The 27,055-nt window shown below is 40.1% G+C and overlaps 1 protein-coding gene across 1 annotated transcript in view; it reads right to left on the minus strand.

The window, feature by feature from the left end:
- The window catches only part of MACROD2 (mono-ADP ribosylhydrolase 2), an 856,291-nt gene that overhangs the window by 47,977 nt on the left and 781,259 nt on the right, over nt 1-27,055 (minus strand). Inside the window, exons 10-12 of the mRNA XM_084284713.1 lie at nt 22,163-22,198; nt 13,661-13,741; nt 1,318-1,380 (exon numbers count right to left, since the gene is read on the minus strand). Of these exons, the coding sequence (XP_084140839.1) occupies nt 1,318-1,380; nt 13,661-13,741; nt 22,163-22,198 (180 nt within the window). The remainder of the gene's footprint in view (nt 1-1,317; nt 1,381-13,660; nt 13,742-22,162; nt 22,199-27,055) is intronic.

Genomic DNA, 27,055 nt, shown 5'->3' on the forward strand with positions numbered 1-27,055 from the left:
AGCGTGTACAAAATACCCCAGTATGTTTATCCTGGGGAGGATAAAGGGCCCCAGTCCAAAGCTAGAGTGCTGTGTGACTGTGTCCTCACCTCGCACTGCGTGCCACGCGTGGGGATGTAAAGAAGCAGAGATGAAGGCAACACAAAATACAGAGGGACTTCAAGTACTTGAGGCCACCAGCATCAGCTGCTAACACACGGTTGCAGAAGACTGCCCAGGGGAGCGCAGGGAGAAATGCTGTGCTACCACATGCATGGTGCTCACCATGTGGGACAAACAAGGGGCCCCATCAAATGAGCTCCTCTTCTGGAAAGAGCCAAGATATAGTATGCAAAACAGATCAGACAAGGCTCCAGGCTTCCTATTTTTTTCTTCTGCATTTACTGGCTGGCCTTCTTCAGCTCAGTTTTCCACTTATTTATAACAATCTTTAAGTCTGATTAAAAAGATCTCTCTCTATAAAAATCTTCCATGCTCTGTGAATTAAGGTAGCATCCTGCACTACTATGAGAAAAAAATAACCAGGAAACATATTGCAGGTAATGCTATGAAAAGAAATCCTAGGAAAGAAGGGTATTTACAGGCATTTTGATTGCTACATCAGCTCTGTTGATAACTGCTTAATTCTTAAGTCTTTTGCATTGAACAGAGTTGGGCATGATGGAAAATATAACTAGAAATGGAAAAAAATATAGAAAAACATCTATTGCAAACATGGAGTGACATTGCATTTTAAAATACTGAACTTGCTACGTTGTAATATGTAATTTATAATCATGCCATCTGCAAAATCCACTGCTCGTGAACTCTGGCATTTGTTCACAGTATATGTAATGTCTTTCTGTATGGATTTAAATCTTCATAACCCCAGAGACTTGTGTAGACTATTTATTGAAACCTGAAAACTTCAGAATTATGGTTCTCCGTACAGAAAGACTGCTTCCACCTTTCCCAAATTTCTTCCCTGCCCCATCCTCCTTCCCCTCCTTCTCCCCTGTCCCCCCCTTTTTGTATTGTATGCAGAGTGCTACTCTGGTGTAGACAGAGTAGTAGAAATATTTCTCTCTAGTTAGAGGATCAGGTAGAGGTAGTCCGCTTTAAAGAGGGAATGTGGGGCTGGTAGGTTAAGGAGGGAAGTCTGCATTCCTGCACTGCAATTCATTTGTTCATAATGAATGGAGTTGTGGTCCATAATTGCATGAGCTCAGAGCTAATCTAGTGAAAATCTACAAGTGTGTTCCCTCAGTAGCATTTGACGAGGATTATTGTTCCAGGGTGGATAAAACCTCAAAGTCCTCTAAGAAACTGTGCACTAACCTGCTTCTCGGCTCGGGCCCTCAGTATCTTCCATGTTTTGCTTCTCCTCTGTGCTGTTACCACCTATCGAGAAAATCACACAACAATTAGTTATGATGCATCTGTTTATTGATAACAGTAGCAGCAATATTAATTGTCACCAATGCAGCTCAAACTGCTCATTTACAGCAAGGCCCTGTGATAAAAGGGAAGAGAGGAAAAGGTAAACTGAACAAATGGCAAGCATAACCAGCTACATTTAAAAGCGTCACATTTCCAGCTGGGGAAGAGAGGTTAGATTAAAGATTTTTACCTTAGTAGGCACATGAGAAATATCTGTACACAAAATAAACGTATCTTTCCCTAAACACTGTCTGCAATGGATAAAATTGTTGCTTGATCTTATTCTATTTATTTACTAAAGATTTTTTTTTCTAGGATTATTTTCCTCCAGTAACATTTCCACAAGAGCCTTGAAGTGGCTGTGCTTCAGATTGCAGAACCTACTTTAATAGCTATGGAAGGTAAGAGGAGGAGAGGGAGAATTGCCTGAATTTTATTTTAAAGCAAAAGGCTCAATGCCACTTAACATAAAGTATCAAAATGCATCACAAATGACTGTAAAGGAGAGGGCAAAATAAACCACAGTGAGATTGCTAGGATTTAATGCATTTTCCCCCTTTTTACATTCACATTCATTCCCAATTTTCTCCGCTACTTTGCTTTCGCATTCATTATCCATTTTCCTCCCTCCAGCACCTTTTCTGAAGGCAGGTACCAAACAGTGAATTACCACAGAGAAAAGTAATACCCTGGGGGAAGCCAGACTATGGACACCAGACCAAGCTCTCTTAACCTTTGCTTGGCCCGCTCAGAAACGTATTGGGAAATGTGTACTTTCAGTGATGGAGAACACTCTTTTAGCTTCATAACAACATTAGAGGCTGCCGTGCAGCAGTCTGGATCAGATGCGATGGCTGTGCTCCCTCTCTTCCAGCATGGCGAGAAAGACGGCGAGGAGCAGCTGACTACCAGCCCTAATGAGGCATTTGAAAAAGTGACTGCTGAGCATATACGCTGGGAGAAAGGAAATTCATTCCCGGGCCTGTAAATGGCTTGATAATGATACGCATATTTTTTGCTGTGATCTTTTCTGGCTCCTGGGTTTTTCTGATTACAGCTTCTCTAAAGCAACACGGTTGAAGTTCTTCGCGCTGCCACCTTGCTTTTACTTAACACATGGTGTCTGTTGAAGAGAACAGCAGCAGCCCAAATGCAATTAGGTGGATGGAAGTAAAACAGAGAAAGTGTTTTTCAGAAGCAAGCGTGCATCTCCTGGTTGCACACTGCACTCGGCTAAGATTTAGAGGCTGAGGTATGATGCTCGCCCTCTCTCCAGCAGGCAATACATCTCGGCATCCAGCAGATGGGACTCGTGGAGAAGCATTTCCTGGCCGGCCCTGCACAGAGCTGCTCTCAGAAGAGATGGAGCGAGAGTTTCACACCCCGCCTGCGACCAGCGAGGCAGGCAGGGAGCAGCTGATGGCCATGGCTCGGGCCTCCTGCCCGCCTGGTAGCTCTCTGCCCTGGTTTTAACCAGCCTTAACGGATGACTAGAGATTGTCGTTTCTTACGACACTAGTGGGCTCTAACCTGTAAAAAATTGCATTACATGGATGACCAAAAGGGCTTGATAAAACCAGCTGGGCTTTTCACCCCCCACTCCCTTTAAATCATTCTGCCTGTCCACGCACAATACTGCACGCAAATTAGAAAGTTAGTCCTGCTAGAAGGCAAACTCTTCTCTCCCCCTGCCCCTTCTCTTTTAAAACACAGCTCTGGGACTTTGCAAGCTTTGCAGCAGACAATTAATAAAAAAGGAAAAAAATCCTCTATGTCACCAGGCTGTGTTTCAGAGGGATAAAGTCGTCTAGCTGGAGAGCTGTGGAAAGGAACAGTACGTTCGAGACAATACTGTAACGCAATAGCACAGTGACACTTGAAAAATCTTTACCATTAAGTCAGATCAAAAGAGAATATTGCATCACCGTTAAACAAGCAGTGCCAAAACAGAAAGGATTTCATTATGGCCAAGTGCAACATGTTTCGCTTCGCACAGAAGAACTTCATATTCAGAAAAAGCAGGTCAGGCAAAAACAGTAGCTACCAATACATCACTGAAAATCATCTCAGCAATTACCTTACTGCATTCACAATGCAAAGCCACAACTCTAGATGATACTTGTTGCTACATCCATTATAATAAGCATGACTATAACCATGAGTTATTTGGCTAAAATACATTATTTAAGGGATTCATTCATATTTATTTCGAGGGACTACACCTGTTTTTAAAGTCACTTTCCCATACCCAGCTTACACCTCAAAAGAAAGCTTAACAGATCACCTCCTTCACCAGATTATCGGACAGTGCACATATTCATCAGTACATTTTGTCCATCCTAAGGCTATTATTTCACTAGGGGTTCACTGTTTAAAACTGGAATAATGGAATGGTAATTACAGCACTGTATATTGGATTCTTAACACGTTTTCCATGTAACACTTCATTTTGTTCCTCTCGAAATAAAAATGTAGAAGACTTTAAGCAGAAGTTTCACCTCTTGTACTCTGACCCAGTCTAACAGACTGACTGGACTAGGACATGAGAATTAATCTTGATCAGCATACGGAAAGTACATGTTGTGCCTGCAAAGTGACTTTGCTAGAATTAGAGAAAGGGAAACACTAAAAAATTAAGAGCGGGCAAGTGATCCTGAAGGCAGTGACTCGCAGAGCAAAGGGTTAAGCTCTGCTTGGCCTGGAGAACCTCTTCATCTCAGGAGAAAGGGAGGAAGCAGAGTAAGAACAGACTGGTAAGAAAGCCAACTGTTGGCTGGAAAAGTGGCTAATCCCAAAGCATTTGACAAACAGTTTTTCCCATTTTTTTTTTAATTCTCTTCTAATGAACCTCTCGCTGAGTGTCTTCTACTGTAGAGGCTTTCTGTAATTATTGCTCTCCATTGGAGCTGGGTGCCGAGAAAATGGGAAGGCTTTAAGTAGCACAAGCTCAAGGCAAAGAACTGAAAACATATTTTAGAAGAGAAGCAAGCCCGTTTTTCACCATATTTTTATTCACCCCTGCTCTCCTTTTCTCCAGGCAGGAAAGCCAGGCCCTGTGCATTTCCCTTGAGTCTTCCCCCTGACATTATTAATACTAAAGATGTCTTTTCTTACTGGATGGCTTCTATAGTGTCTGCCATCCTTCTTTTTCCACTACTGCAGCAACTGGTGATTGCATTTCCTTTAGGTGAAAACTGTCCTCGCAATATCTGCTTTTTCATTATACTGGTAATTGAACAGCAATCTGTCACTCACTCCAAAGGAGATGGAAAAAGTGGTGAATGACATGTCGTGTCATTTTAGGCCAGCAAATGTAAATGATTTTGAGCCACATCAAAAGACAAATGGGAACATCTGTTTCTGTTCCCCAGCATGGCAGTCAGATGAAAAAACAGGACTTTGAGAATTACAGTAGCTTGATACAAACAAAATAAGCACATCAGACACTAAAATATCTACTCCTGGCCATGTATATTCCTTTCCTGTGCCAAGCACACTACTGCACAGTAGGAGCTTGCTCTCCCCTCTTGGCCTTTTTCTTTGGGATCAGCAAGGAAATTCTCCCCAAATGATATATACCCTCATTTATATTTGGTAGCAAACAGGCTAAGCAGCAATCAATCAGCACACTCAGCAAGCTGGCAAAGCAGGCAGCACTTCTAACTAAGCTACAAAACCGGATACTCTGCGAGCGTCTGCCCACTTTATGTTAAGGAGAGGTATTTAGCATGCACAGTGATATGCCAGCTGCAGGAGCAGCCCCAAAACGAAGCAGATGATATGACAAATAATAAGCCGGCAGTCAGATGGGAGAGGGCTGAGACAAGAACCCTGTGAATGTCCAGGGGACAAGCTCTCAGCAGCAGCACCAGAGCAGGTTTTAGTATTCTTCCCATTTGCTCTGCCAGAGCCCGGAGGCGCATGGCTTTTTACATCTTTCACTGCTCTTGCGACAAACATGGCAAGTCAAAAATATTAATAGTCTGCTGGCCTCTTGGCTCTTCCCATTTCAGAGCTGAATGAGTGCCAGATTCTCATACACCTACTCTTCAGCAGTCCCTTTCTTCATAACTAGTCAGAGACGTTTTTAGAGCTAAGGCTACAGTCAATGTCTCAAGAACTGGTGCAAAAAGACGTTCTCCAGAAGAAAACAGAATTGCAGATAACATGCTTTTAGTCAAAGGAAGAATTTCTGCCTAACCAGTCTACTTCCACCCTTCCAACACAGAAGTTATTAATAATAAACTTATTTTCACTACGCAGAAAATAGTACACTATCAGTCACAGAGCATCTACAGTCAGAGTAAGGCTCTTTCAGACTACCTCCTCCTTCTTAGAGAAGGAATAAATGATACAGAGGGCCAACGCCTGAGGGTCGTATCTTGCTTGTCCTTCCCAGATGTCTGCATCGTAACCCTGAGCACCGGCTTTGACCCTGTGACATCCTTGCATGGCTCCTGCTATCCCAGGAGCATCCCCGGTTCCCCTGGGGGCAACCAACCATGCAAATCTCCCACGGTCAGGCTGGCAAATCTCTCCCAAAGTGAGGCCACGCTTCTGTGACAAATGCAAACTGGGATCTGGCAGATAAGAGATGCCACAGTTTTGATTTGTCCTTTTCACAGCACAAAAATATTGCCACAACAATCATACTAATGATGTGAAGGTTCTTCTAGGATAACAGGGAAACTAATTAATGAGAAAATTAAAAATACAGACCCCAATCTTACAGCTGTTACGTTCTAGGCACATGAGCAGATCTGCTGACTTCAGTGAAACTCCTAATATACGAAAAGAAAGCACACACAGATCTGTATGTACACTCAAGATCATACCGCCTGCAACCATTTTAAGGCTGTTCCAATGGCAAAATGATATCAGACATAAAACAAAAAGCAGATACACACAAAGGCCATTATTGTAGAACCACACATGCATTAAAATGAATCATTAGGGTGGTGGCCTGAGGTTACTGAACATTTTCAGTTTGCATTTTAATTTATTTTAATTAAATTATGATTTAGGTCATTTTTAATCACTACTTGCACATAACCCCTGTAGGGTAAATTTTAGGAGGGGTAGTAAAGAATTATCTGCAGTAATTGTTTAATGGAGTTATGAGACTTATTCCCCCCTTGCCGTTTCAACAATGTTCCTCACTGCAGACATGGACCTGAATGCTCTGCTATCAATGCACTGAGCCTTGCGAAGCTGTCAGCCTAATAAATAACAGGTTTTCATTTTCATGCGGCATTTTGTCAAGAATTGTTGGGGAGTGTGGGAAAAGAATGAGAAAACTGCAGCTCATGAGGATTATCTCAGAGGTTAAAAATAACACCATTATATTTCACTGTTTAACATCCTGAGAAATATAGGAGCCTAATCTAAAGCCCACCAAAGTCGCTAGGCGTGTTCCCCTTCCCTCTCTCCTCTGTGGATCACAAGGCAAGCAACTCAGCATCACTCTGTCTTTACTAGCTAGGGAAGAACCAGGGGACAACGTGTGGGCCAACAGCGACAGCACCAAGTGAGGTGCTTAGAAGACAACAGCACTCAGATGTGTCCCAACCCTCTTCATCTGTAACGTTGCTGGGAATGTTGTGCTAGGCTGGTTTCTCAATGGATGTAATTCTTCTGCGTGACACATACCGTGATTCCAATTTTGCAATGCAGGTGCCTGGCAAGAGACATCTAAAATTTCACTGCCAGAGATGCTGATCATCGCTATTTCTGACAACCCGCAACTGTGTCTGTTCAAAACAGATGAAAGCAGACATCTCCTGGAAGCCTGAGCTCTCCAAAACAACCAGAATATGGACGTCATGCCCTAGACATCATAAACAGTCCATACAGAGGACAAAGATACAATTTGCACTTTGATGCAAAAAACACACAGAGTGCTGTGCAAGTGTTCCTATTCATATATTGTTATAGGGGAGAAAATTGGACAGAAACTGCTCATGTGATTTGAAGCGTGCTGAAGAGCAGCAAGCAGAGGCAGAGCTAGGAACAGAAGGGAGGAGTCCTGACTCCCACTCCTACGGGCAGTTCTATTTACCAGAAAGAAAAAGAAAGGGACCCCATATGCGAAGGTGCATGATATGATCATAAATTTTTCATTACTATGTCGATTTACTACCTGTTCATACTTTCTTGGTGTGCCTAAGAGACTAGGTAACCAAGCACCACAGGTAAAGTGAAACATAAAAGCTATCTCTCTCTCTCTTTTTTTTTTTTTTTTTTTGCATACAGTTCCTGATATCATGCAGTGCAGCAATGTAACGAAGTGAAGAAATTGTCAGGGAAAACATACAGGAGATCAAGCTTGCTAAAACATCATAAAACACCAACCAGAACAAGCGCATTACCATTTTGCCTTAACCTTTCAGAATTAAGGGACTAACTCTGTCTTCTGTGCTGGACCTGAACGATCACAATGCTTTACTGTTATTCACTTAACGGTTAGAAATGAGAAAGGAGTTCGGTGACAGATGAGTCCCCTGCAGGTATGTCGGTTTGTCACTGCGTATAATTCTTCTTTGACAACATCGCATTAGTCAGTTTACTAACCTAGTATTTTGCACCTTAGCTCATCTCAGGAGAAAGAAAATCTGCTCTGATGCATGTAGTGTGAAAACAGGAATTGCAACTGTTTGCCTGGTACAGTTTGCATACACATTCAGCTGGCTGCTAAAAGAAACCCGAGCATGTAAATGGTTGAGGCAACAAGACCGCGTGTCACCGACGGAGGCCAAAATGAGCTGTGTTTTCCAAGCTACCTTATGTGACCACTGCACAGCAATTTAATGAAAGAGTAGTAGCCACTTCAGCAATGAAAAGAATCTTCTAAGAGGGGATTGCTCGGAGAGCAAATACGAATAAAAATACAGATAATGTCCTGTTTTTTCCCAGGTTAAGTGGAAAGTGATCACCTGATACTCCGAGAGCTGTAATCAGCCAAGACAGATGGTAGACTTCAAAACAAGAGTGAAAAAAGAAGCTATCAACCAAAGTGGATAGGGGTTAATAGCATCACTTTAAATATAACCAATCTACATTAAGGTGAAACATTTTACAGACATGTTTGATACACATGCTTCCCAGGGAATTTCATCTGTAGTACTTTATCTTAATTTAAATTTTTATTTAAGGATTTAGTTTGGTGGTAAAAAAGAACGCAGTAACTTCTAAGCTACTTTAATAAGAAGTAGCACTTTTAAGGCTGAACAAGAGCATGTGGTTTTGAAGCATAATTATGTGTCTAGATGTTAATTTCTGGTATATTATGAGTGGAGCAGAAATTTATTGAAGAATATTACTGCCCTGTAGGATGCAAGGAAAAAATGTAGCTACAATTTCTCAAATGATAAAAGAATTGCTTGCTATAAATCAAGTAACATTTTCAAACTTAATCAGAAGTCGACTCCTGTTAATATTAATCCATACCTTAAAGAGACAGACAATCAGGTCTGAGTAGTATTAGAAAGACCACAGGAAAGATGCTTTGAACATTGTTGTGCAGGCCTAAGACACCACAGCTGTTGTACATGCCTCCCCAGCATCAGGGAAGGAGCACAAGCCCCAGCACTGCTGGCTTTTGTCAGTGTGTACGATATATCCCCCACTCCATGAAGCAAGGCAGTGAGCAGCAAAGCTGCAAAAATCATGGTATAGAAAGGAGATGCAAGAAGGGGAAGCCTTACACTAATGTCACAAGTATGGGATTAAGCTGTAAAATAAGGTGTTTTTTTGTTTGTTTGTTTGTTTGTTTTTGTTTTTTTTTTTTTTTCACCAAGAAAGCTAGCAAGAAAGACACACAAGAAAGCTAGCAAGCTTTCTTGGTGAAGGGATGAGATGTGAGAATGTCTCCTCTCTCTTGGTGAGAATCCTACCTAATCGCCATGACCTGCTGAAGCTAGGAGTTGTTGAGATAAGATGCAACTCCATTTAGCCTCATTTGTAGCGTATACTCAAATCAGAAGACTGACATCTGTAGACGCAGCATGACTGTTTGGAGTGAGGCAGGAGCTTGCTAGTGAGCCCTGACTGCTGACGCTGCCAAACATTTCAGGTGTTTGATGCTGCCCTTGAAAGCTCTGAGGTTGGTAGTGCAATGACCCCCATCAGGCAACAGAATCATCTCTACCAACTATCCTAAAGGTGATTTGTGTTCATTTTGATCCTCCTGGCTTGGATTATCCATCAAACTGTCCTCCTTTCCAGCAGGAGATGAGAAAGCAGGCTAAGTTCATCCTAGATGAGCAACTCCAACAGACCAGCTCCTCACACATACTCTGGGCCTCAGTTGAGGTGATCATGCGAGACCAACAGGCTATCAATCTGTCAGAAAAATCCAGTACTTCGTCCTGGGAGGAGCTGAGGAGAAAAGCTCAAGACACTTTGCAGAACTCCACTTCTGTCTTCACATCCCTCGATGGAGAACAAGTAGGATCCTGACCTTGGAAAGGCACAGAAATGGCTTTTGCCACATGGATTGATTGGCTTTCTCCTGGAGGAGGAGAAAGATCAGGCATTTATGCTGCTGTTATTGGCTGTATTAGTCATCTTTGATACGATATTGATCACCTGCAGGCCACAGGGGAATAGATGAAGCAGCTCTTGGGCAGGCTCCATTTTATATCTCACTGAGAAATCCAGAAGGAAGGAAATGGCAAACAGCTATGCTTCTCCCAGCATCAAGAAAAACTACTGCATACCCCTCACTGTTCAGCACACATACGAGGCCATTTGGGGAGATGAAGAGAAATAAGGAACATTTTAAAATTCATTAGATTGCTTTAAAAAGAGTTTGATTTTGCTTGGTAGGGATAAGTAGGATGAGAACATGTGACCTTTGGTATTCGTGCTAGCTCACGGCTGCTGTGCTGCAATGAGCACTGCTTTGTTTATGTAATTACTTCATCCTTGCATTATGAAGCTATTGAAGACACACCAAGCCCGGCTTACTGCAAAAAATAATCTATTTTTCTAACCTCAGACTTGCTTGGAATTGCTTGGTCAATGAATGCACCTAACCAAGGGAAAGGCAAAATCATCACTGGCTGATTTTACCCATCCTGCAGGACTCAGGGAAAATAAATAAATAAATAAATAAATTACACTGCATGTTTGCACATGTAAAACCTGGAATACTGCAGGGAACCTGGCAGTAAAGACAGTTTCTCTGTGTATCCAGCCTATCCACTTCTCCAAATACAACAACTGACAGGAGAATCTGCTATGCAGTTCATATTTGCTTTTTGCTATCAACGGTCTGAATGCAGAGAACAATATATCTAATAGCATAATAACAGACACCATTAATACTTTAGAGGTTCAGTATAAAATTGCTTTCATTAGCATGTCAAGTGTTTATTTTAGCTTACTGCAAAACAAGCTCCTTACATACAGCCACTTATTCGACTTTCCTTGATTGCGGAGAGGGTAGTAATGAAGGAGCCTACTTTCCGCGATCTTCTGTGGAGACTTTTGCACGCACTGAAAAGATATTGCTCCATTACCTCCAGCCAATGAACCAGCTTGGCGTGCCGTATAAAATATTACTGCAGAAATATTACTGAACCTGGTGGAATAGTTTTTACAAGCTGCCACGAGGGCACATGTCTCAGGGTGGCGGGAGGCTGCTAAAACAGCAAGCTGTGCTCACATTGTCTGTCTAAAAGGGCACTGACAGATACGTAGAGGAAAAAAAATATCTGGTGCTTTCTTTGTCTCAGTGTATATTTGCTAAATATTTTATATCTAGTCATGGCACCAAGGGGAAAATATAAGTGTGTTTGGACTAGCTTTTATTGCTAAAAGCTACTTATTTTCTTTTTTCTTGATTTAAAAAAAAAAAAAAGCAAAAAAAGCTTTGGGTACATAAAGCATGTTAACTACTTAAAGGTTAAAACACTCTGAACACAAAGCACCACGAGGAAAATTCACCAAAGCTGACCTCAGACAGAGTTTGGCTTTCGCGTGTTTTATCTGAGACCGCTTACATGCATTAGGTACCCAGAAACCTTACCAAAAAAAAAAAAAAGCACTTCCTTAGAAGTGAAGCCAAACCCCTACCTATCTAAATAAAATCATTCAGACATGCGGACATGCGGTCCTGGTTCATGTCACGTATTCACAGTTTTCATAATTGTCAAAGCTGCACGTTAACATTACATTCAATTAGACAAAACCAACAGCTAATAATTAGAACAACAGAAACTAAGTCCTATTCTCAGACAAATGTGTGCAAATCCCATTTACTTAAATGGAAATGACTCACAGGTGTGCTGCATTAGACTCTGGCCACTCTGCAACTTTATAGGAATTCAGTGTCTGGAGCCTAGCTGTGTGATTCCTCTTCAAAACAGAGACACAGATAATTCCACCGACATCTGATCCAGGTTCCCCCCCCCCCACCTCCCCCCCAGAAAACGCTTTAATTACTTTTTTTTCCCAACACAACAACTGAAGACTAAATTGAGACTTTCAGTCCTGAACATTATAGGCCTGATTTCTGCCTAAGGAGGAAAGGACTCCGTCACCTGCTAGATTAAATTCTGCAGCAGTGATTATGTGTTACAGGCCTCAACTCTGCATCAGCAAAATCTACTCTGCAGCATCAAATTCAAGGAGTTCAGGCATTTTACAGCTTGAGGGTAATGCAATCATTCTATGGCCACGCTATTTACTTCACCCTTCCGACGCATTTGTTTGTATTCCACAAAGTGAACTGTAGGTCACCAGGAAAACATTGACAGGAATAGTAAACTAGGGGACTGAATTTAGTAAACCACAGAAATAGTTAGTGGAACATCAGTTCTTTTTCCAATGGAAAGAAAAGCTTACAGCTTTTTTCCCCCCTCCTCCTCTTTTTAAGACACTGGTACAACGAAAGTTTTTAGTAGCACTCTCTCTCTCTCTATATATATATATAAAATAATTATTGTTTCCCCTATTTATGAGTATGGAAAATGACACCATGATCCCACACCCCATTTAGCCTACATACAAATCGATGTGTGGTTTGTCATCACGGAATTCTCTAATCCAAACATAAAATTGGTATTTTAATTTCAGATGGGTTTAGCGCAGCATGAAAGCAAGCATGAAAGAAGACCAGTCAGGATGAGATTTCTTGGGTCCCCCCACACCTTCCAGGCGATGACAGCTATTACTTTAAGTACTTGCCATTAACAACCAGTCACAATGTTAGTGACAGGATGTTACTAGCAGTTACTTAAAGTGATAGATGTTAACATTTTTCTGCTCTTTATGACTCACACTATACCCCAGTCAGAATATTTTAGGAGCTGAAACCACAGCGCTAGGTCAAAATGATGAAGAACATGGAGCCACCGGTTGAGGTGCAGAATGAGATGTGTCAATTTAGGAACATTAGGTCAAAAAGAATCCATGATAAGGAGCTGTCATGGATTAAAGATTAAGGTTCATCCTTTTAAGTGTTCCACCTAAAGGGAATTCTGCAGCATTTGGGCCTTTTGCTCTTCCACGCATAGAACAGTAACGTCAAACTCTGCACTCCGAAAATTAGTCTTTGATGTTAACGTCTTTTAGCAACTCTCCCAATGAGATACACATTAGAAAAGATATCTTGATCCAATTTTAGAGTAACACAGACTGCATCTGCCTCTGTACACATGGACTAGCTGCCCTGTGAAGACTGGAGGGCAGAAAAGCACTCTTTCCAGAGCACTGTAGGCGTAACGTTATGCATCTGTGACTTCTGACCATGGAAGGATGTAATGCACTGCATAGATTTGAAGCCATAAACACTATAAGTGGATTGGAAAGGGATACAGCAAAATTTTCTTGTAGAGAAGGAAAGCAAGAATTATATTGTTCCGTGTATTGCTGTGGCTAGTTGATTTACCTGAGCAGCTTAAGCAACCAGAGTGACCCAAGCACTGAACAACATGCAATCATTTTCTATTATTACTTACATAAAATCAGAACAGTTTAGAGATAAAAACAGCAACAATTTCCTGTTTTATATCAATGATAATCAGTAAAAATACCATTTGTAATTCTGAATCTACCCTGAGATGAAATACACTTCAGAAGAATTAGTGTCATGATCTAGGTGAAAAGGAACTTTCCAAGTGTGTGCAAATAACAATCTTAAATAAAAGTATTCCAGTTCTTTCATAAGAACTCAGGATAAACTTTTCCCCCAAATATAAAATTGATTAATAGCTCTGAAAGCTGTCAGACCACCTACCTTCAGCATTGTCTTGCATGTCCTCAGGCTGCTCTGCTTTGCACTTAGTGGGAGATGGAAGCTGGCCTTTTTGTTCCAAACCTTTATAACATTAAAAATAAATAAATAAATAAATATTACATGTATGATTTGGAAACTGTGGTATTGTATCAAATTTTACTATGCATGACGCAACTGTGAGTACATTTTACCTCAGCACTCCGTTCAGTGCCTGATGCCTATCTTTCTATTATGAAAATTAATTACTGCATCATCTTCTATAAAAGGATCGTAATAGCTATCTTTCAGCTTGGACTGGACTTTCCCTAACTTTCACACACAGCAGTGAAGAAAGCTCATGCTAGCATAGAATAGAATAAATAAATTTAAAAAAAAATCATTTGTAGTTTTTAAAGTAATATACATTATACTGCATTTTGGAGCTGAGGAGAAATAATCTGAATGAAGTGATTTTTCCCTCTCAGTTCAATTTTCCATTCAGTGTTATAACATGGCAACAAATGAATATTGACTGAAATTAGTAATGAAATGAGAGGTAAGGAAGCAAGTCTGATAGTGAAGTAAAGTTAAGGAAATGAAAGTTTTATGAAACAGAAATGTTCAGTTTGGAGAAAAAAAAAATAAAAAAAAAAATAAAAAATAAATAAATAAACCAAAAATCTTTCCAACCTGTTAGCCAGAAAGCAACAGGAAGACAGAGGAAAAGGAAATCCTTCTAAGCAGAGGAGTAACTGAAGCCAGTGATGTTTAAGATTTTCTGTATTTGTGGAGATTGAAGTTCACAGTATTTATAATTAGTTGGATATATTCTAAAAATTATGAGGTTTTCTACAGCATTTTTGGAATATCTTGTCATCTTCACATAAGCACCAAATCACATCACTGTTTGCTTGCTAAGACAGACTTCAAGGCATAAACTGGTTGCACAGAAAGTCTGTTAGCACAGAAAGGGGGCCAACCTGGAAACTAATCATAAAAAGTATTTGTAAATTAAGACGTTTAATGAAAACAAGCTCACTAATTAGAACATTCTTCAGTGTTGCTTAACCAAAGCCTGGACTGAAAGAAGAGAATGGCAGACAATTAAAACTCAATTCCTTACATATATTGAATCTATTTAGCAGAGATGGGAAAATGACTTTCTGCTACTTGACTTTCCATCAGACCTCCCAGTTCCTTATGGTCAACTGAGGGCTTGGGTGGAGGAAAAGCCTAAAGAAAACGTATTTTTAGTTTTTGCTGGAAAGAAATGAATGCATGTAACCAGGAAACTTAGGAAAGCTTATGACCTTGCTTGATCTAGCCCTATTGCCATGCTGCGATAAAGTATTATCTCCAACTAATTACCTCATTAGAAACTCAGAAAAAAAAAAAATTACATGTGCATTATAAATTGCTTCATGTTGGGAATCCTCCCATCTCTTCTGCTGTCATACATACTCCATGCAATAATCTACGCCGTATGTCACTGGATTTGTAACAAGCCCTCGGCAATCAGATGCCCAGTTTCTCATAGAGGAATTGGCTCTGCTAACAGTTGAGCCTTCAGTAACCTTCTCCTGACCTCCCACAACTACACACACACAGAACGGAAGTGCTAAAGGTTTCCAAACACAAGGTATGAAAGAAATGAGGAAATGGAACTTGCACTTGCAAAGGGAAGATTGTGCTCTTTTGAGAGACAAAAAGGGAGCAAATCATTGGCTCCATATGGAACCCAGGAAACATTCACTGGTTATTCTACTGTGCCTAAGTCCTAAAAGAGCTGCCACGGATTTAGAAGCTGGCAAGAGTTTACAAGAAGTCACAGCTAAAAATGTCAACAAAAATGGAGATTTACATATGAATAATTGCATTCAGTTTCACTTGCTTCATTTTAGGGAATGAATAGTAAATTTCAGCCCCCAAAGTCCAAACTGAATACTGTCAAACTTGTCAAAATACTGTAAAAATTGCTTCCAGCACAGAATTTCTGTATCGTTGTAGAATTCTATATAGCTCAAAGCACGAAGGGCCCTTAGTGATCAGTAAATAAGTGATGTGCTGTAAAGCTTTGAGGTTTGGCTTGCTATCAGGAAGTAGACCTGTCCTGGTAGCACTAAACATAGGACCACGACGTTCATGTCATCACCTTGGTTCATCTGAATTTGAGATTCAAATACAATATTTTGAGGGAAACAAGAATTTTTAAGTACTAACCAAGTACTAAGATCAATTTCTAGGCTGCTGAGAATGCAGAAGTAACCACAAGAAATACTGCGGGGGAAAAAGAAAGGCAAAAATACATGAAATACACACTTGGTCAACACTTTTAAAGGGGTTACTCAAGAGCAATAGTAACATTCAACAAGAACTTCCATACAAAAGAGAGATCCTGAAAATAACCAGGCTTTTAAAGATTTGTTCCCTGCCAACACTCTCTCGTTCCTCTAAAAAATAACTTGAATATTTATAATGGAACACATTGATGTATGGACTCTTTGGTTCTAATGCCGTTCTGCACTACCTGCTATTTTCCCTTTTTTGGTTGGCAATGATTCACATCAGGGGACTGAATCAATAGCAGTGTTTCAATCAACACTCACCCCTGTGATGATGAATTTTATCATCTCACCAATCTGTGAGACTTCCTCCAAGCTCCCAAGTCAAATGTCAATCAAGCTTAAGTGCAAGTGTCCAGCCAGGTCTTTCAGGAGTATCTGAACACATTAGATAGTACAACCAACATCTTAATTGACAGCACAAAGACGGAGAAGGAGGAGGCTGATATTCAGAGAAGTCAGAGCTGTTACTATCTCAAAAGAAATGGTCTTTCTGCATTCTATAGAGGATCTTAAAATGCTCACAAAAGGATGTAGAGGCACTATCCCAGGAGAATAAGATTTCAATCACAATTTCACTGCTTTTTACCAGTTTTCTGTCATTTCAGAGACAGAAAAAGATTTGTGCAAGATTCAAAATAATGGCTTTTTGTTATGATTAAAACACCAAGTCTTAACCCTTTCTGCTGTACAATAGTATCCCTGTCTTCGCCCATGAGCTGAGTACCTCAAACTCTGTCTGCTTGCAAATTTCTGTTTAAAAACAGAACACCTAGATAAGTGTCTGAACTGATCATATTCAAAGTTTTTCTGAGCACGAACATCTGTACAAAAGGTGTTCTGAGATCTAACACTAGTAGAAATTATTCTTCCTTATAGGCTAATACAGAGGGTCAACAAACCACTTAGATCTGACAGTGTCTCTCCAAATAAGCTATTTCCAAAATCCCTCACAGCTTCCAAATCTTACCGTGTGCAAATGTTTGCTATTTTCCTCTCAGTAAAAGAGAAAGTCTCCTCCAACAAAAATGTGTCCAAGTTTAAGACTCTGTACACAGTGGGGTGTACAAGGAAATACTGTATTTATACAGCATTGTTTAGAATTGTGCTTCTCTTGTTAGTGTCAGTGAGATCCTTTGGCCTGCCATCCTATAGCTGGCTGCAGTTTCTGAAGTAACGAATAGGTGGTTAGGTAGGACACTTGGGACAGAAATGGCATAACCAGCAGGACATTTCTTATAAACAACTATTAGATGGGAAACAAGAGACAGTAGCGTGGCAACATTCACACACAGGGGGCCAAGACGCCTTGGTCCCCCTGTGGGGAGTGAAGCCAAACAGGCTGGGGAGAACATAGCTTCAGAACTGAAACACTTTATTATTTTTTATTTTTTATTTTTTTTTTAATAATGGTAGGAGATTTAACTTATGTCCATGCATAATAATGTAGTATTATTCCATATCTGGACTATACTTCTCATAATAGCACACGGTTCTATAATTTCCAGGTGCAATCACTGCAATTGCGCACAAAATTATGGCAGTATTAGGACTTATTTTGCATGCTTCTATGCGTGGATATGTGAAGCTATGGGTATAAAAGCTAAGTCCTTCAGAAGTTAAAGTTGAGAATAATCTTCCCTTAATGGGGCTGAAAACATTAAGCATCATGACTCTGTAGCATTAAAAACTTGAAGTTAAAGGCAGACAAGACCATTAGGTCATCTGGTCTTTTTCTTTACTTTTGTAGGGTATCATTCATAAAGGAAAGCTGAGATGTAGAACTGCACAAGTCCATACCTGCTATTACCATATCTGCCCTTTTGCCTCAAGCCATTCTAACAGCAAGCCATATGAAATACGATAATATCAAAGCTCATTGAATTAAATGGTGCAGTTAAGCTAGCAGCTGCTACAAGAAACAGCATCCAAAATAACAAACCAATGAGTTAAAATCCTGTAAGTTAAATGCCATTAAAAGGGTGATCTCGAGTATATATACTTAATAAGACTAGGCTATTTGTATTTTCAAATGTTTTTCTTTTTCTAGTATTTCCAATATATGCAGTGACGTTATGTGATTAACTCACTAAAATGATCATTCTTGTCTGTTTGATTGTATAACATTAACACAGATATTAACGGACATTAGCTGGCAGACATGCAATTAAGATATTCCCTTATTTATTTTGAAGAGAAATCATAGAAAGAATGGTCTTTGTGCAAGTAATGAGATATTTGTACTTCAGGGTGGTAGAAACACAAGACAGAGATTACTTTCATAATGTGTACATCACTCAGTAAGATACACATTTGGTCATTTGTTATTCCTTACTCCTGGCTAATTCTTTAGCCAGTCCCAAGGCCTAAATCAGTGAGTACTGAAACCAATGGGCATATTCCCACTGACTTCGGCTGACACCAGACCAGCATCAGCTTTTTTTCCCCTATAACGCTTGCCACCAGGTTTTAATTAGGACTGATTCTGTAATACCCATGTCATTCTTCTAGATTCTTCAAACTGAAATCGGTACAAATACAGAGAACCTACGTCTCATTTGAGTCCCTGTGCTTCTCTGTGTTTTCTCTTGGCCAGATATTGGCCCCTCAGAAACAACTAGCCAACGACATGTTGTAGACACATGGATTTAGGAAAAACTTAGCACACATGAATCTCTGCCAAAGGTCATATATGTGTGTAGCCTGAAGCATGTGCTCTCCATGAATCCAACAGTTGCTTTTTCTTTTTTTCTTCTCTTTTCTTTGGTCTCTTTTCCCTCTTTAAAACAAAACAAAAACAAACAACAACAACAAAAAAAAAAAACACACACCACAGGAATTGGAGAAATAACCCAAAAGCAGATTGGATATGGACAGCTCAACAAAACAGGGTCATCAATATTGGTGCTAACTGCTGATTCCATCTGCTGGAGTCATGACCCATGAAGTCAAGTGGAATGAAGAATGATTATTCAATTATTATCTTGAAGAGGTGACTAGATGTTGATACTCTATTTTTCCCTCAAAACGGTTAAAAGTAAATCTCTTCCAAACTGATAACTATTTGAACATAAAACAAAAACTCTTCTCAGTGCAGAAATTTTGTATGCATTTATAACTCCTGCAAATGCGTTTTAGAATCACTAAAAAGTGCGTACACAGATAAGTCAAAATGACAGAACTCCTAACTACTGGAGTCACTATGCAGAATGTATTTCTCTTTGGCCATGTAGCTCTTGATTGCTGACAATCAACGCACTGACTCCCAAAATATTTCCAAATCAGAATGAAAGGACCAAGTACACACTGTTGAAGTTCACAGCATCCTACAAGTAAACCTGTGGAAGAAGTTGTGATCTCATCTGCCTCATATACGCAAAAAGGCAGATATGTAGGGGAATATCTTCCTCAAAAGATATAATTCAATGATTATTTCCCAGAGCAGCTATGCAGCTTCACCTAAATTAATGAAGCTGTGAAGGATACAAGGCAAGAAAGAAAAGACTGGCTATTAAGTGGAAATATACTTCCTTTTAATTCTAATTTTAAATGCTTTAAAAATATAATTTGCATAATCTCCATAAAAGCAACAAGACAAAAAATGCAAAATAAGTGGACTTAAAAAAGCATACATGCCATGATAACTGTAAAAAATGAAACTGGAAACATTAGATGAATACTGCAAATTCTACTGTAGGGTAATCTTTGGCAAATGTTTGTTGTATAATGACAGTCTTCATTTTTCTCCTTTTATGTATATACGTACAACTATATTAATCACACTAATTGTATTAAAATCTCTGGAAGTTCCTATCCAGTAATCTTGATACCAAAAAGTAATTACAATTATATGTAATAAAATCAACAGGCCAGAAAGCTATAAAAGAATGTGCTAATCCATCACAGTAACACATATCTATCTGTGTATATCCATGTTTGCACATTAATGCATACATACCGTTATTAAAGAATTTATAATTTCCAAGCTAATTAACTGGCTGCATAAATCATCATAATCCATTTGTCTTTAGGACAATCCTGCCAATTTAGGCAGCCAACACACTGCTTCAAAAGCTTTTACCTCTGTTTTTTGGCTGGTATAATCTCTGCCTTTTTCCAAGTGTCTCTCCTTTTTGATTCCGATGTCCTTCCATAAAGAGAAGAGCTGGAAGCTCCTGCACCGAGCAACCAGGCTCACAGAGACTTGGGAGTACATGCACATGGTGTACCATCACAGAAGGGTACTAGATGGTCATGGAAGACAGGTGGAGAAGAAGAGCAGGGAAAGCTACACTGCATATAAAACAGAAGATGCCCGTTAAGAGCCTCTAGGTGAAGGTCAGCAAAGAAAATAACACAGGGTATGGTGGAGCCTGTTATAGGAAGTCTGATCAAGAAAATGTAAGTGGATGGAGCTCTCTTCAAATAACTAGCAGAAGTCTTCTGACTGGAAGCTTTAATCCTCGTGTGAGATTTTAACCCTTGAGACATCTGCTGTGAGGGCAACATAGGACTGTGTGAGCAATTCAGGAAGCTCCTGGACCACACATAATGCAAATTATTTCTAGAGAGTACGAGAAGTAATGCCCTGCTTGGTATGCTGCTCTCAGATGTGGGAGAATCGGTAGCAAATGTGGCCAGAGATAGCAAACTTGGGCGTCAAGAATCATGAGGTAAGGAATAACTGAGTTGAGGAGAAAGCTGGGAAGGCAAGGGACAGAGTAAGGACTCTGCACTTCAAGGTTATTAGACAGAATGTGCTAAGGAGCTGGGCTGAAGAAGGATGTCCAGGAACTGACCACTGAGGAACAACCCATCTTGTTTTGCAGAAAGAATGGGAATTTCAGCAGAAAGCTCACTTGCATAAACAAGGAACTTCATGAACTAGAACAAAGAAAGAGACAGTGAGTGACAGGCAACAAAAGGAGAGGAGAAAGGTACTCAGGGATGTAATCACGAAGGCTGAATGCCAAGACCAGCAGCAGCTAAAACCAAGCAGGGACATGAGGAATAACACAAAGGGATCCTATAAGCATGCCATTAGCAAGAGCTGGTTCAGACAAATATTTCTCTTTGGATGAATGGGGAGGCAACCTAGTAACAGAAAATATGAAACAGCTTGAGGTACTCTGCTCATGGGCAAAGCTCTCTCCCAAACCCCACACATTCCAGCATCATTTGGGAAGCAGAAAGCAGCCAAGAACAGAGAGGCTGTAGGCTAATGATAGCCTGGAGGAGCGGAGATGGTTGATCTGATTTAAATGTTGCTGTTTATCATCAAAAAAAGTCATCCCTGAGAGCTGGAAAAAGGCTCACATTACATCAGCCTTCAAGAAAGGCATGGAGGAGGATCAAGAGAAGTATAAGCAGTCATTTTAACTTCAGTCCATGGGAAGAACATGTAGCATGTCCTCTTCAAATCCTTTTCCAAACAGGTGAGGAAGGACAAGAAGGTAACTGGGAATAGTCAACATGGATTTAGCAAGGGCAAGTTATGCTTGACCAACTTCATTCTGTGAAGAAAGGACTGGCTCAGTGGACAATGGGAGAACAGTACATATAAGACAGCTTTGAATAGCTTTTGCTACTAGGTATTGCAGCATTCTGAGATGCTCAGAGGCATTGGCTGGACAAACACAGTTAGATGAGCTGAAAATTGGCTTATGTCTAACTTGTGGTAACAAGGTAAGTACTCCAACAGTCAATAGTCAGCTCCAGGAAAAAAAAAGTACTCTGAAATATTGTCCAATCACAGTTTATTTAAGTGTTTGCTGGGAGAGTTTTGCTACTGTTTTCATTGCAAACAAATCATGGCCACTAATCACAACTGCAAATGACTCAAGGATTGCTGTATTAACACCTTTTCACAAAGAGACTGTAGAATTTTAATTATTTCCCATTCATGTTCAAACTACTTACCAATAAAAAGTAAAAGATAACCCAGAGGCTCATAACAGATGATATTAAAAAGTTAGTCTCTGCCATTCTTACTATATATTATTTATCATCAGGGATGGTTTTCCCTACATTATGTTAAAAAACAGCAAAGACTGTTATAATGTTGGCAATAAACGATTGGCACTGCTTATCACAACCAAAGCAATTAGTTTTAAGAACGTTCTCAGTTTGGTTCATGCTTCCTAAATGTGATATGTTTGGGCATAAAATGCTGTTTACTCACCTGTCTCTTCACTCATCTCGGTCTCTTCATTATCATCTGTCAAAATAAAGAAAAAAAGAAGCAATTAATATCAAGAAAAATCTAAAATAAAATATTCCATGATTCAAATTCCACATACCCTAGTTTACCTCCTCCCATTTAACATTTTATTCTGAGATCTGGAGATAGATGGGAAAAGAAAGTTTTGATTCTAGACTTTTACTGTGCAGATGCAGTGAATGCAAGGCACCAGGATGGGAATAAAATTCGGCATAATATACAGAATTCTTCAAATTCACAGAATCACAGAATGGTTGAAGTAGGAAGGGCCCTCTGAATATCATCTGGTCCAACGTCGCTGCCAGGCAGGATCACCTAGAGTACATTGTGCAGGATGACATCCAGGCGGGTTTTGAATGTCTCCAGAGAAGACGACTCCACGACCTCTCTGGGCAACCCATTCCGGTGCTCTGTCACCCTCACAGTAAAGAAGTTCCCTCTCAAAATTCACATACAATTATTAAGATGATATATGCAGAAAGCAGGTTCCTTTGGAAAAAAGTTACATTTTGGGAACAAAGACATTTCTCATTTCAAGCTGTTTTGATGGGGCCGGGTGATGGAGGTGGAATTAGCCTTTGCTAACATCTAATAATACAATGTTTCAGAGCTTTAATCGTGTGGTGGAGAGCTTATTGACCACAAGTTTGACAACGGTGTTGCTAATTCATATAGACTGCATTTATATCATTTTAAATGGATTTGGGCAGGTGCGAATTCTGTAGCAAGCCTATAATTTCTGTCTAAAGCACTCCATTTTTCAAACTTGTGTATATGCATATCATGACCACCATTTGAACCCGAGCAGTTCTGCAGTATTATGATCAATGGTCTTGGAAACTAACAGTAGTATTTAGGTCCTAATTCACAGGATCAGATCTTTATGCCATAAGCTCCACTAAGATTCAAATGCTGTGACACACACTGGAAGGACCGAAGCTCTGCTTTCATCATGATTTGGAGCCTGAAAACTTATTTTAAGTACAAGGAGAGAAGAACAATCAGTTAATAACAGAGTCCTTCACTGGGAGTTAAGCTTGAATCAAAACATTAAAACAAAATAACCATGAGCTGGAGAATTTTTATGGGAACTTCTGAATCTACGGTCGATGGACATGTATCCATCTTTTGTCCCCTCCCATCGCAGTCAGACATGGCCTGGAGGGCAGACATGCAGAAGGCACTAAATGACAGCAGGTTACATTTCTCTGGAGTACAACTTCAGTCTGGTACAAAGGATCAGAACTGAACAAAGTTGCTGTACATTTCATTTCCTTTCCCCTTATTCTGCAAATGATTCCTTTGGAGTTCAAAATAGCGTATTGACCCCTATTGTACAAAAAAAATTGTACACAGGAACTTTAAGGAGCTTTGACAAGTAGCTTTTGAGATAAAGAAATATTGTTGAAGGAAGCCAGTGGGAATTCTGCCACAACTTCAATAGAGCCAGGATTTTCAAACAGAGTCCTGACATTTTTCAACAAACCACTCAGAAAGCATTTGGTTAATACAAAGCTTATTAATTATTCAGTTTCCAATAACATGTTCTTTCCATGGAAGCATTTATAATGAAACCAGCATGATACAATTTCAAATTAATCTACAACTTGACACTAAATCAGCATAATATAATATCTTAACATACATATATCACCTGGTCTTCTGTGGAAGTTCTTAATTATAGTTCTGTAAGTGACTTGGAATATGAAATTCCCAAAGCAACAGAATAGCTTCTAAGTTGGTGATAATGGACACAGACAAGAAATCTGATGTTATTAAAAAGTAGTGAAGTCATTATGCAATATAATTATGAAGAGGCAAAGACTTCTTTTGTGAACTAATTGTGAATTAAGTGCTGTTTTTTTTTTTTTTCCTGGAAAAAGGAACTAAGTCTCACTGAAAGGCAGTACAGTCCTTACATCGTTTCCTAAAATGGAAGATGGGCTCCCAGTTGTTTTGTGACATGATCTCCAGGTGCCTTTGAAAATTCTGCCCCAACTGATATCTGAGTCTGAGTTTCTTTTGGCACACAGCACTCCCCAGTCATTTCACGTGTCTATAATTCTTATTCTTATGCTATTAATGCATCTGGTGGAAGTGCTTCTCTGTCATATATAAAGCAGTCTCTTTCACTGACCTTGGTGTGGCTGGCTAAAGTGATAAACACCATGTTTAGCTGTCAGAGCTCTATGCCAAAACCAATTATTTTAGAAATTTATATCCAAAATTCTTTCATTTTTTGCCCAGAAGTATGATATTACAGGCAGTTTCTGGGTTACTGGTTATGAAGAAGTAAACGTAAGTAAACCTATTTTTTTTATTTTTTTTTTTTTTTACTGAAGCTCTACATACATAATATAAGGCTAAATCAGCGCCAAGATTGCTTTAAATCAGCTCTGTAATATCTGGTTTTATTTTTCATGTTCCCTGTGCACATTTTTACCCCATCTAGAATAAGCTTTCTAGAGTGATGCATATTTCAAACCAAAGCAAACCAGACTGTCAGTCCCAAAGCAAAGTTGAGTAAAACCATAAAAGAACCCAAGAGTGAATCTTTGATACCAGTAACCTTTTCCTTGAAGATATATGGTCAGTATTCCTTCCCCAAACTCTCACATTTGAAAGCACAGAGGTGAAGCCCTCTGTAACTCTCACTTGTACTCAAGAGATCTTGAAAAAGTCAATTTAATAGGAAAACATGCTCTGAGTGTATGCACACATGTACCCGTTCTTGGTTACTCCTGTGTCTGGCAGATTAGAACAGTGACCTTTCACGGGGAACCCCCAATTAAAACTCCAGATTTTGGGGAGCGCCACCTTGTCTCTTGCTGGACAAAAATGACAGACTTTGCAGCCTGGAGTGAGAGAGAAACTGACAGTGGCTCCCTGAAAGGGTCAGCCCACTCCCAAGAAAATTCACATCAGTATTTAGAAAACTTAGGGTACAGGGAAGACATCTAATCCAAAACATTTCCTAAGTTTGAGAGCACAACTTTTTCCAAAAACGTCTGGGCTATGGTATATGAAATAAAGATGCACAAGGTTTGAGAGAACACTTTCTAATCAACTATAAAATAATTTACAGGGAGGACTCAACCTGCGGTTGAAACTGGCCCTCTAACTCTCGCATTATCTGGGCTAACTATATCTCAGAAGATCATGGAGCTTTGCAATTGGGTGCAAGTTGCTCAGCGCATGCACATTTGTTTAACTCACAGGCTCTGTGGTAGATTCATGTATCAAGAGATGTCACTTACCCTTTTGTTCCCCTCTCTCATTACCTGCTGAGCTCGGTGAAACAGAATGATTGCACTGTACCTGCTCCTACTGACACAGAAGAAGATGCCTTCTTCTGTCATATACGTTTGGTTTTTTTTTGTTTTGTTTTTTTGTTTTATTTTTACTTTTGCCTTGCTGGTCAGGTTCTTTTTCTGTCTCACTAGTTGCTGTATACACACAAACACAAGCCAGATGGCTAAAACGATGAATCTGTGTTAAGATTAATGTTAGGAACAAAGAGATGGAAGGCTCTAAATACCGCTGCTAATCCCCAAAGCCATTAAACCTCCTCCTTGTTGCTCGCGCTTCTATTCACATTGTTCTTCATGTTAGCACGCGGAGAGTCAGTGCTACACAAAAACCTTTTATTTGTAACCATGCATGCATTGAAGAGCCCTTACAGGAGGGCCAGCTCCAAGCTGCGGGAAGCAGCCATCTGATCTGCATTCAGGACCTGCATCCCAGACTCCCAGCACCCCCCGGCAGCGCTGCATGCTGCTGGCTCCTTTCTGCCTTCCTCTTTCTACCTTTCCTCAGCTTCCTCGCCTCATTCTTCAGTATTTGTCCATCTTCTCAGCACTTCCTGCTGCTTCCTGATTTCCAGCCTACCCACGTGTCTCAGCCTGATCCTTTGTGCAAGAGCAGCTCCATGGATTGAAGGTAACTGCCGGAGGGGCTGGAAGAGCATGGTGGGACAGCCCAAAGTCCCCTCTGCAGCCTGTATACACAGCACAATGGCTAGCGGAGCAATGAGATGAGCTGTGCAGGAGGCTGAAGGGACAAACTGGTGATTACACTGCCGATGCCTCAAAACAAAAATTAAAAATACATAAAAGTTTTCAGCACTGACAGCTGCAGCTGTCCCACTGAGCTTTATTTGTTACACTAAAACAGGGTTCCAGCTGAATAAGTTCCTGCCCTCAAGCATTTGCCTAGCAGGAACTTCATGACCTGCCCATACATTTTCCACCAGAATAACAGAAGATGTGTGGTAATCGAGTTTCAAGACATGGAGAAAAACAGATCCCATTTTAGGGCAGTCTCCGCATGCTCAAATGAAAAGCTTTTTGTCAAACTGTGGATCGGGTGGCAGTGTGGGTCAGGGTACCAGCCTGCAGCAAACTGTTGAAACCACAGTATCATCAGATTCCCAGAAGTGGAAAAGACTGAGTGGGTTTTCACTCTCCTTATTCTTCTTTACTAGACTCGTCTTTCTGAAACTTTGCCCCATAGCTTCATCCACCTATCTGCGCAAATATATGAACAGCCTTATGAAGCTTTCTAATCATTCATCTCGTCTACTTCCAATAGAAAATCACTTCTTTTTGATAGCACAGGACCACTGCTACTACCCAACAGGATCTTCATAATAGCATACAGACGATCTCCATCTCAACATAAAAGACTGGCCATTTTTGTAGCATAAGACACACAAGAACACCCTGGAGCTTGATAAAGCTTCTAGGTACACTCAAGGCTCACAATAATGGAGGAGCTCACAAGCTCTTTTGATTGTTCTGACCTCTCAAACTCTGCTCTCCTCTGATAGAGTAAAACCGACTGACCAATAGCACA

This window comes from Netta rufina, assembly GCF_964035555.1.
Source record: "Netta rufina genome assembly, chromosome: 3".
Classification (NCBI taxonomy): Eukaryota; Metazoa; Chordata; class Aves; order Anseriformes; family Anatidae; genus Netta; species Netta rufina.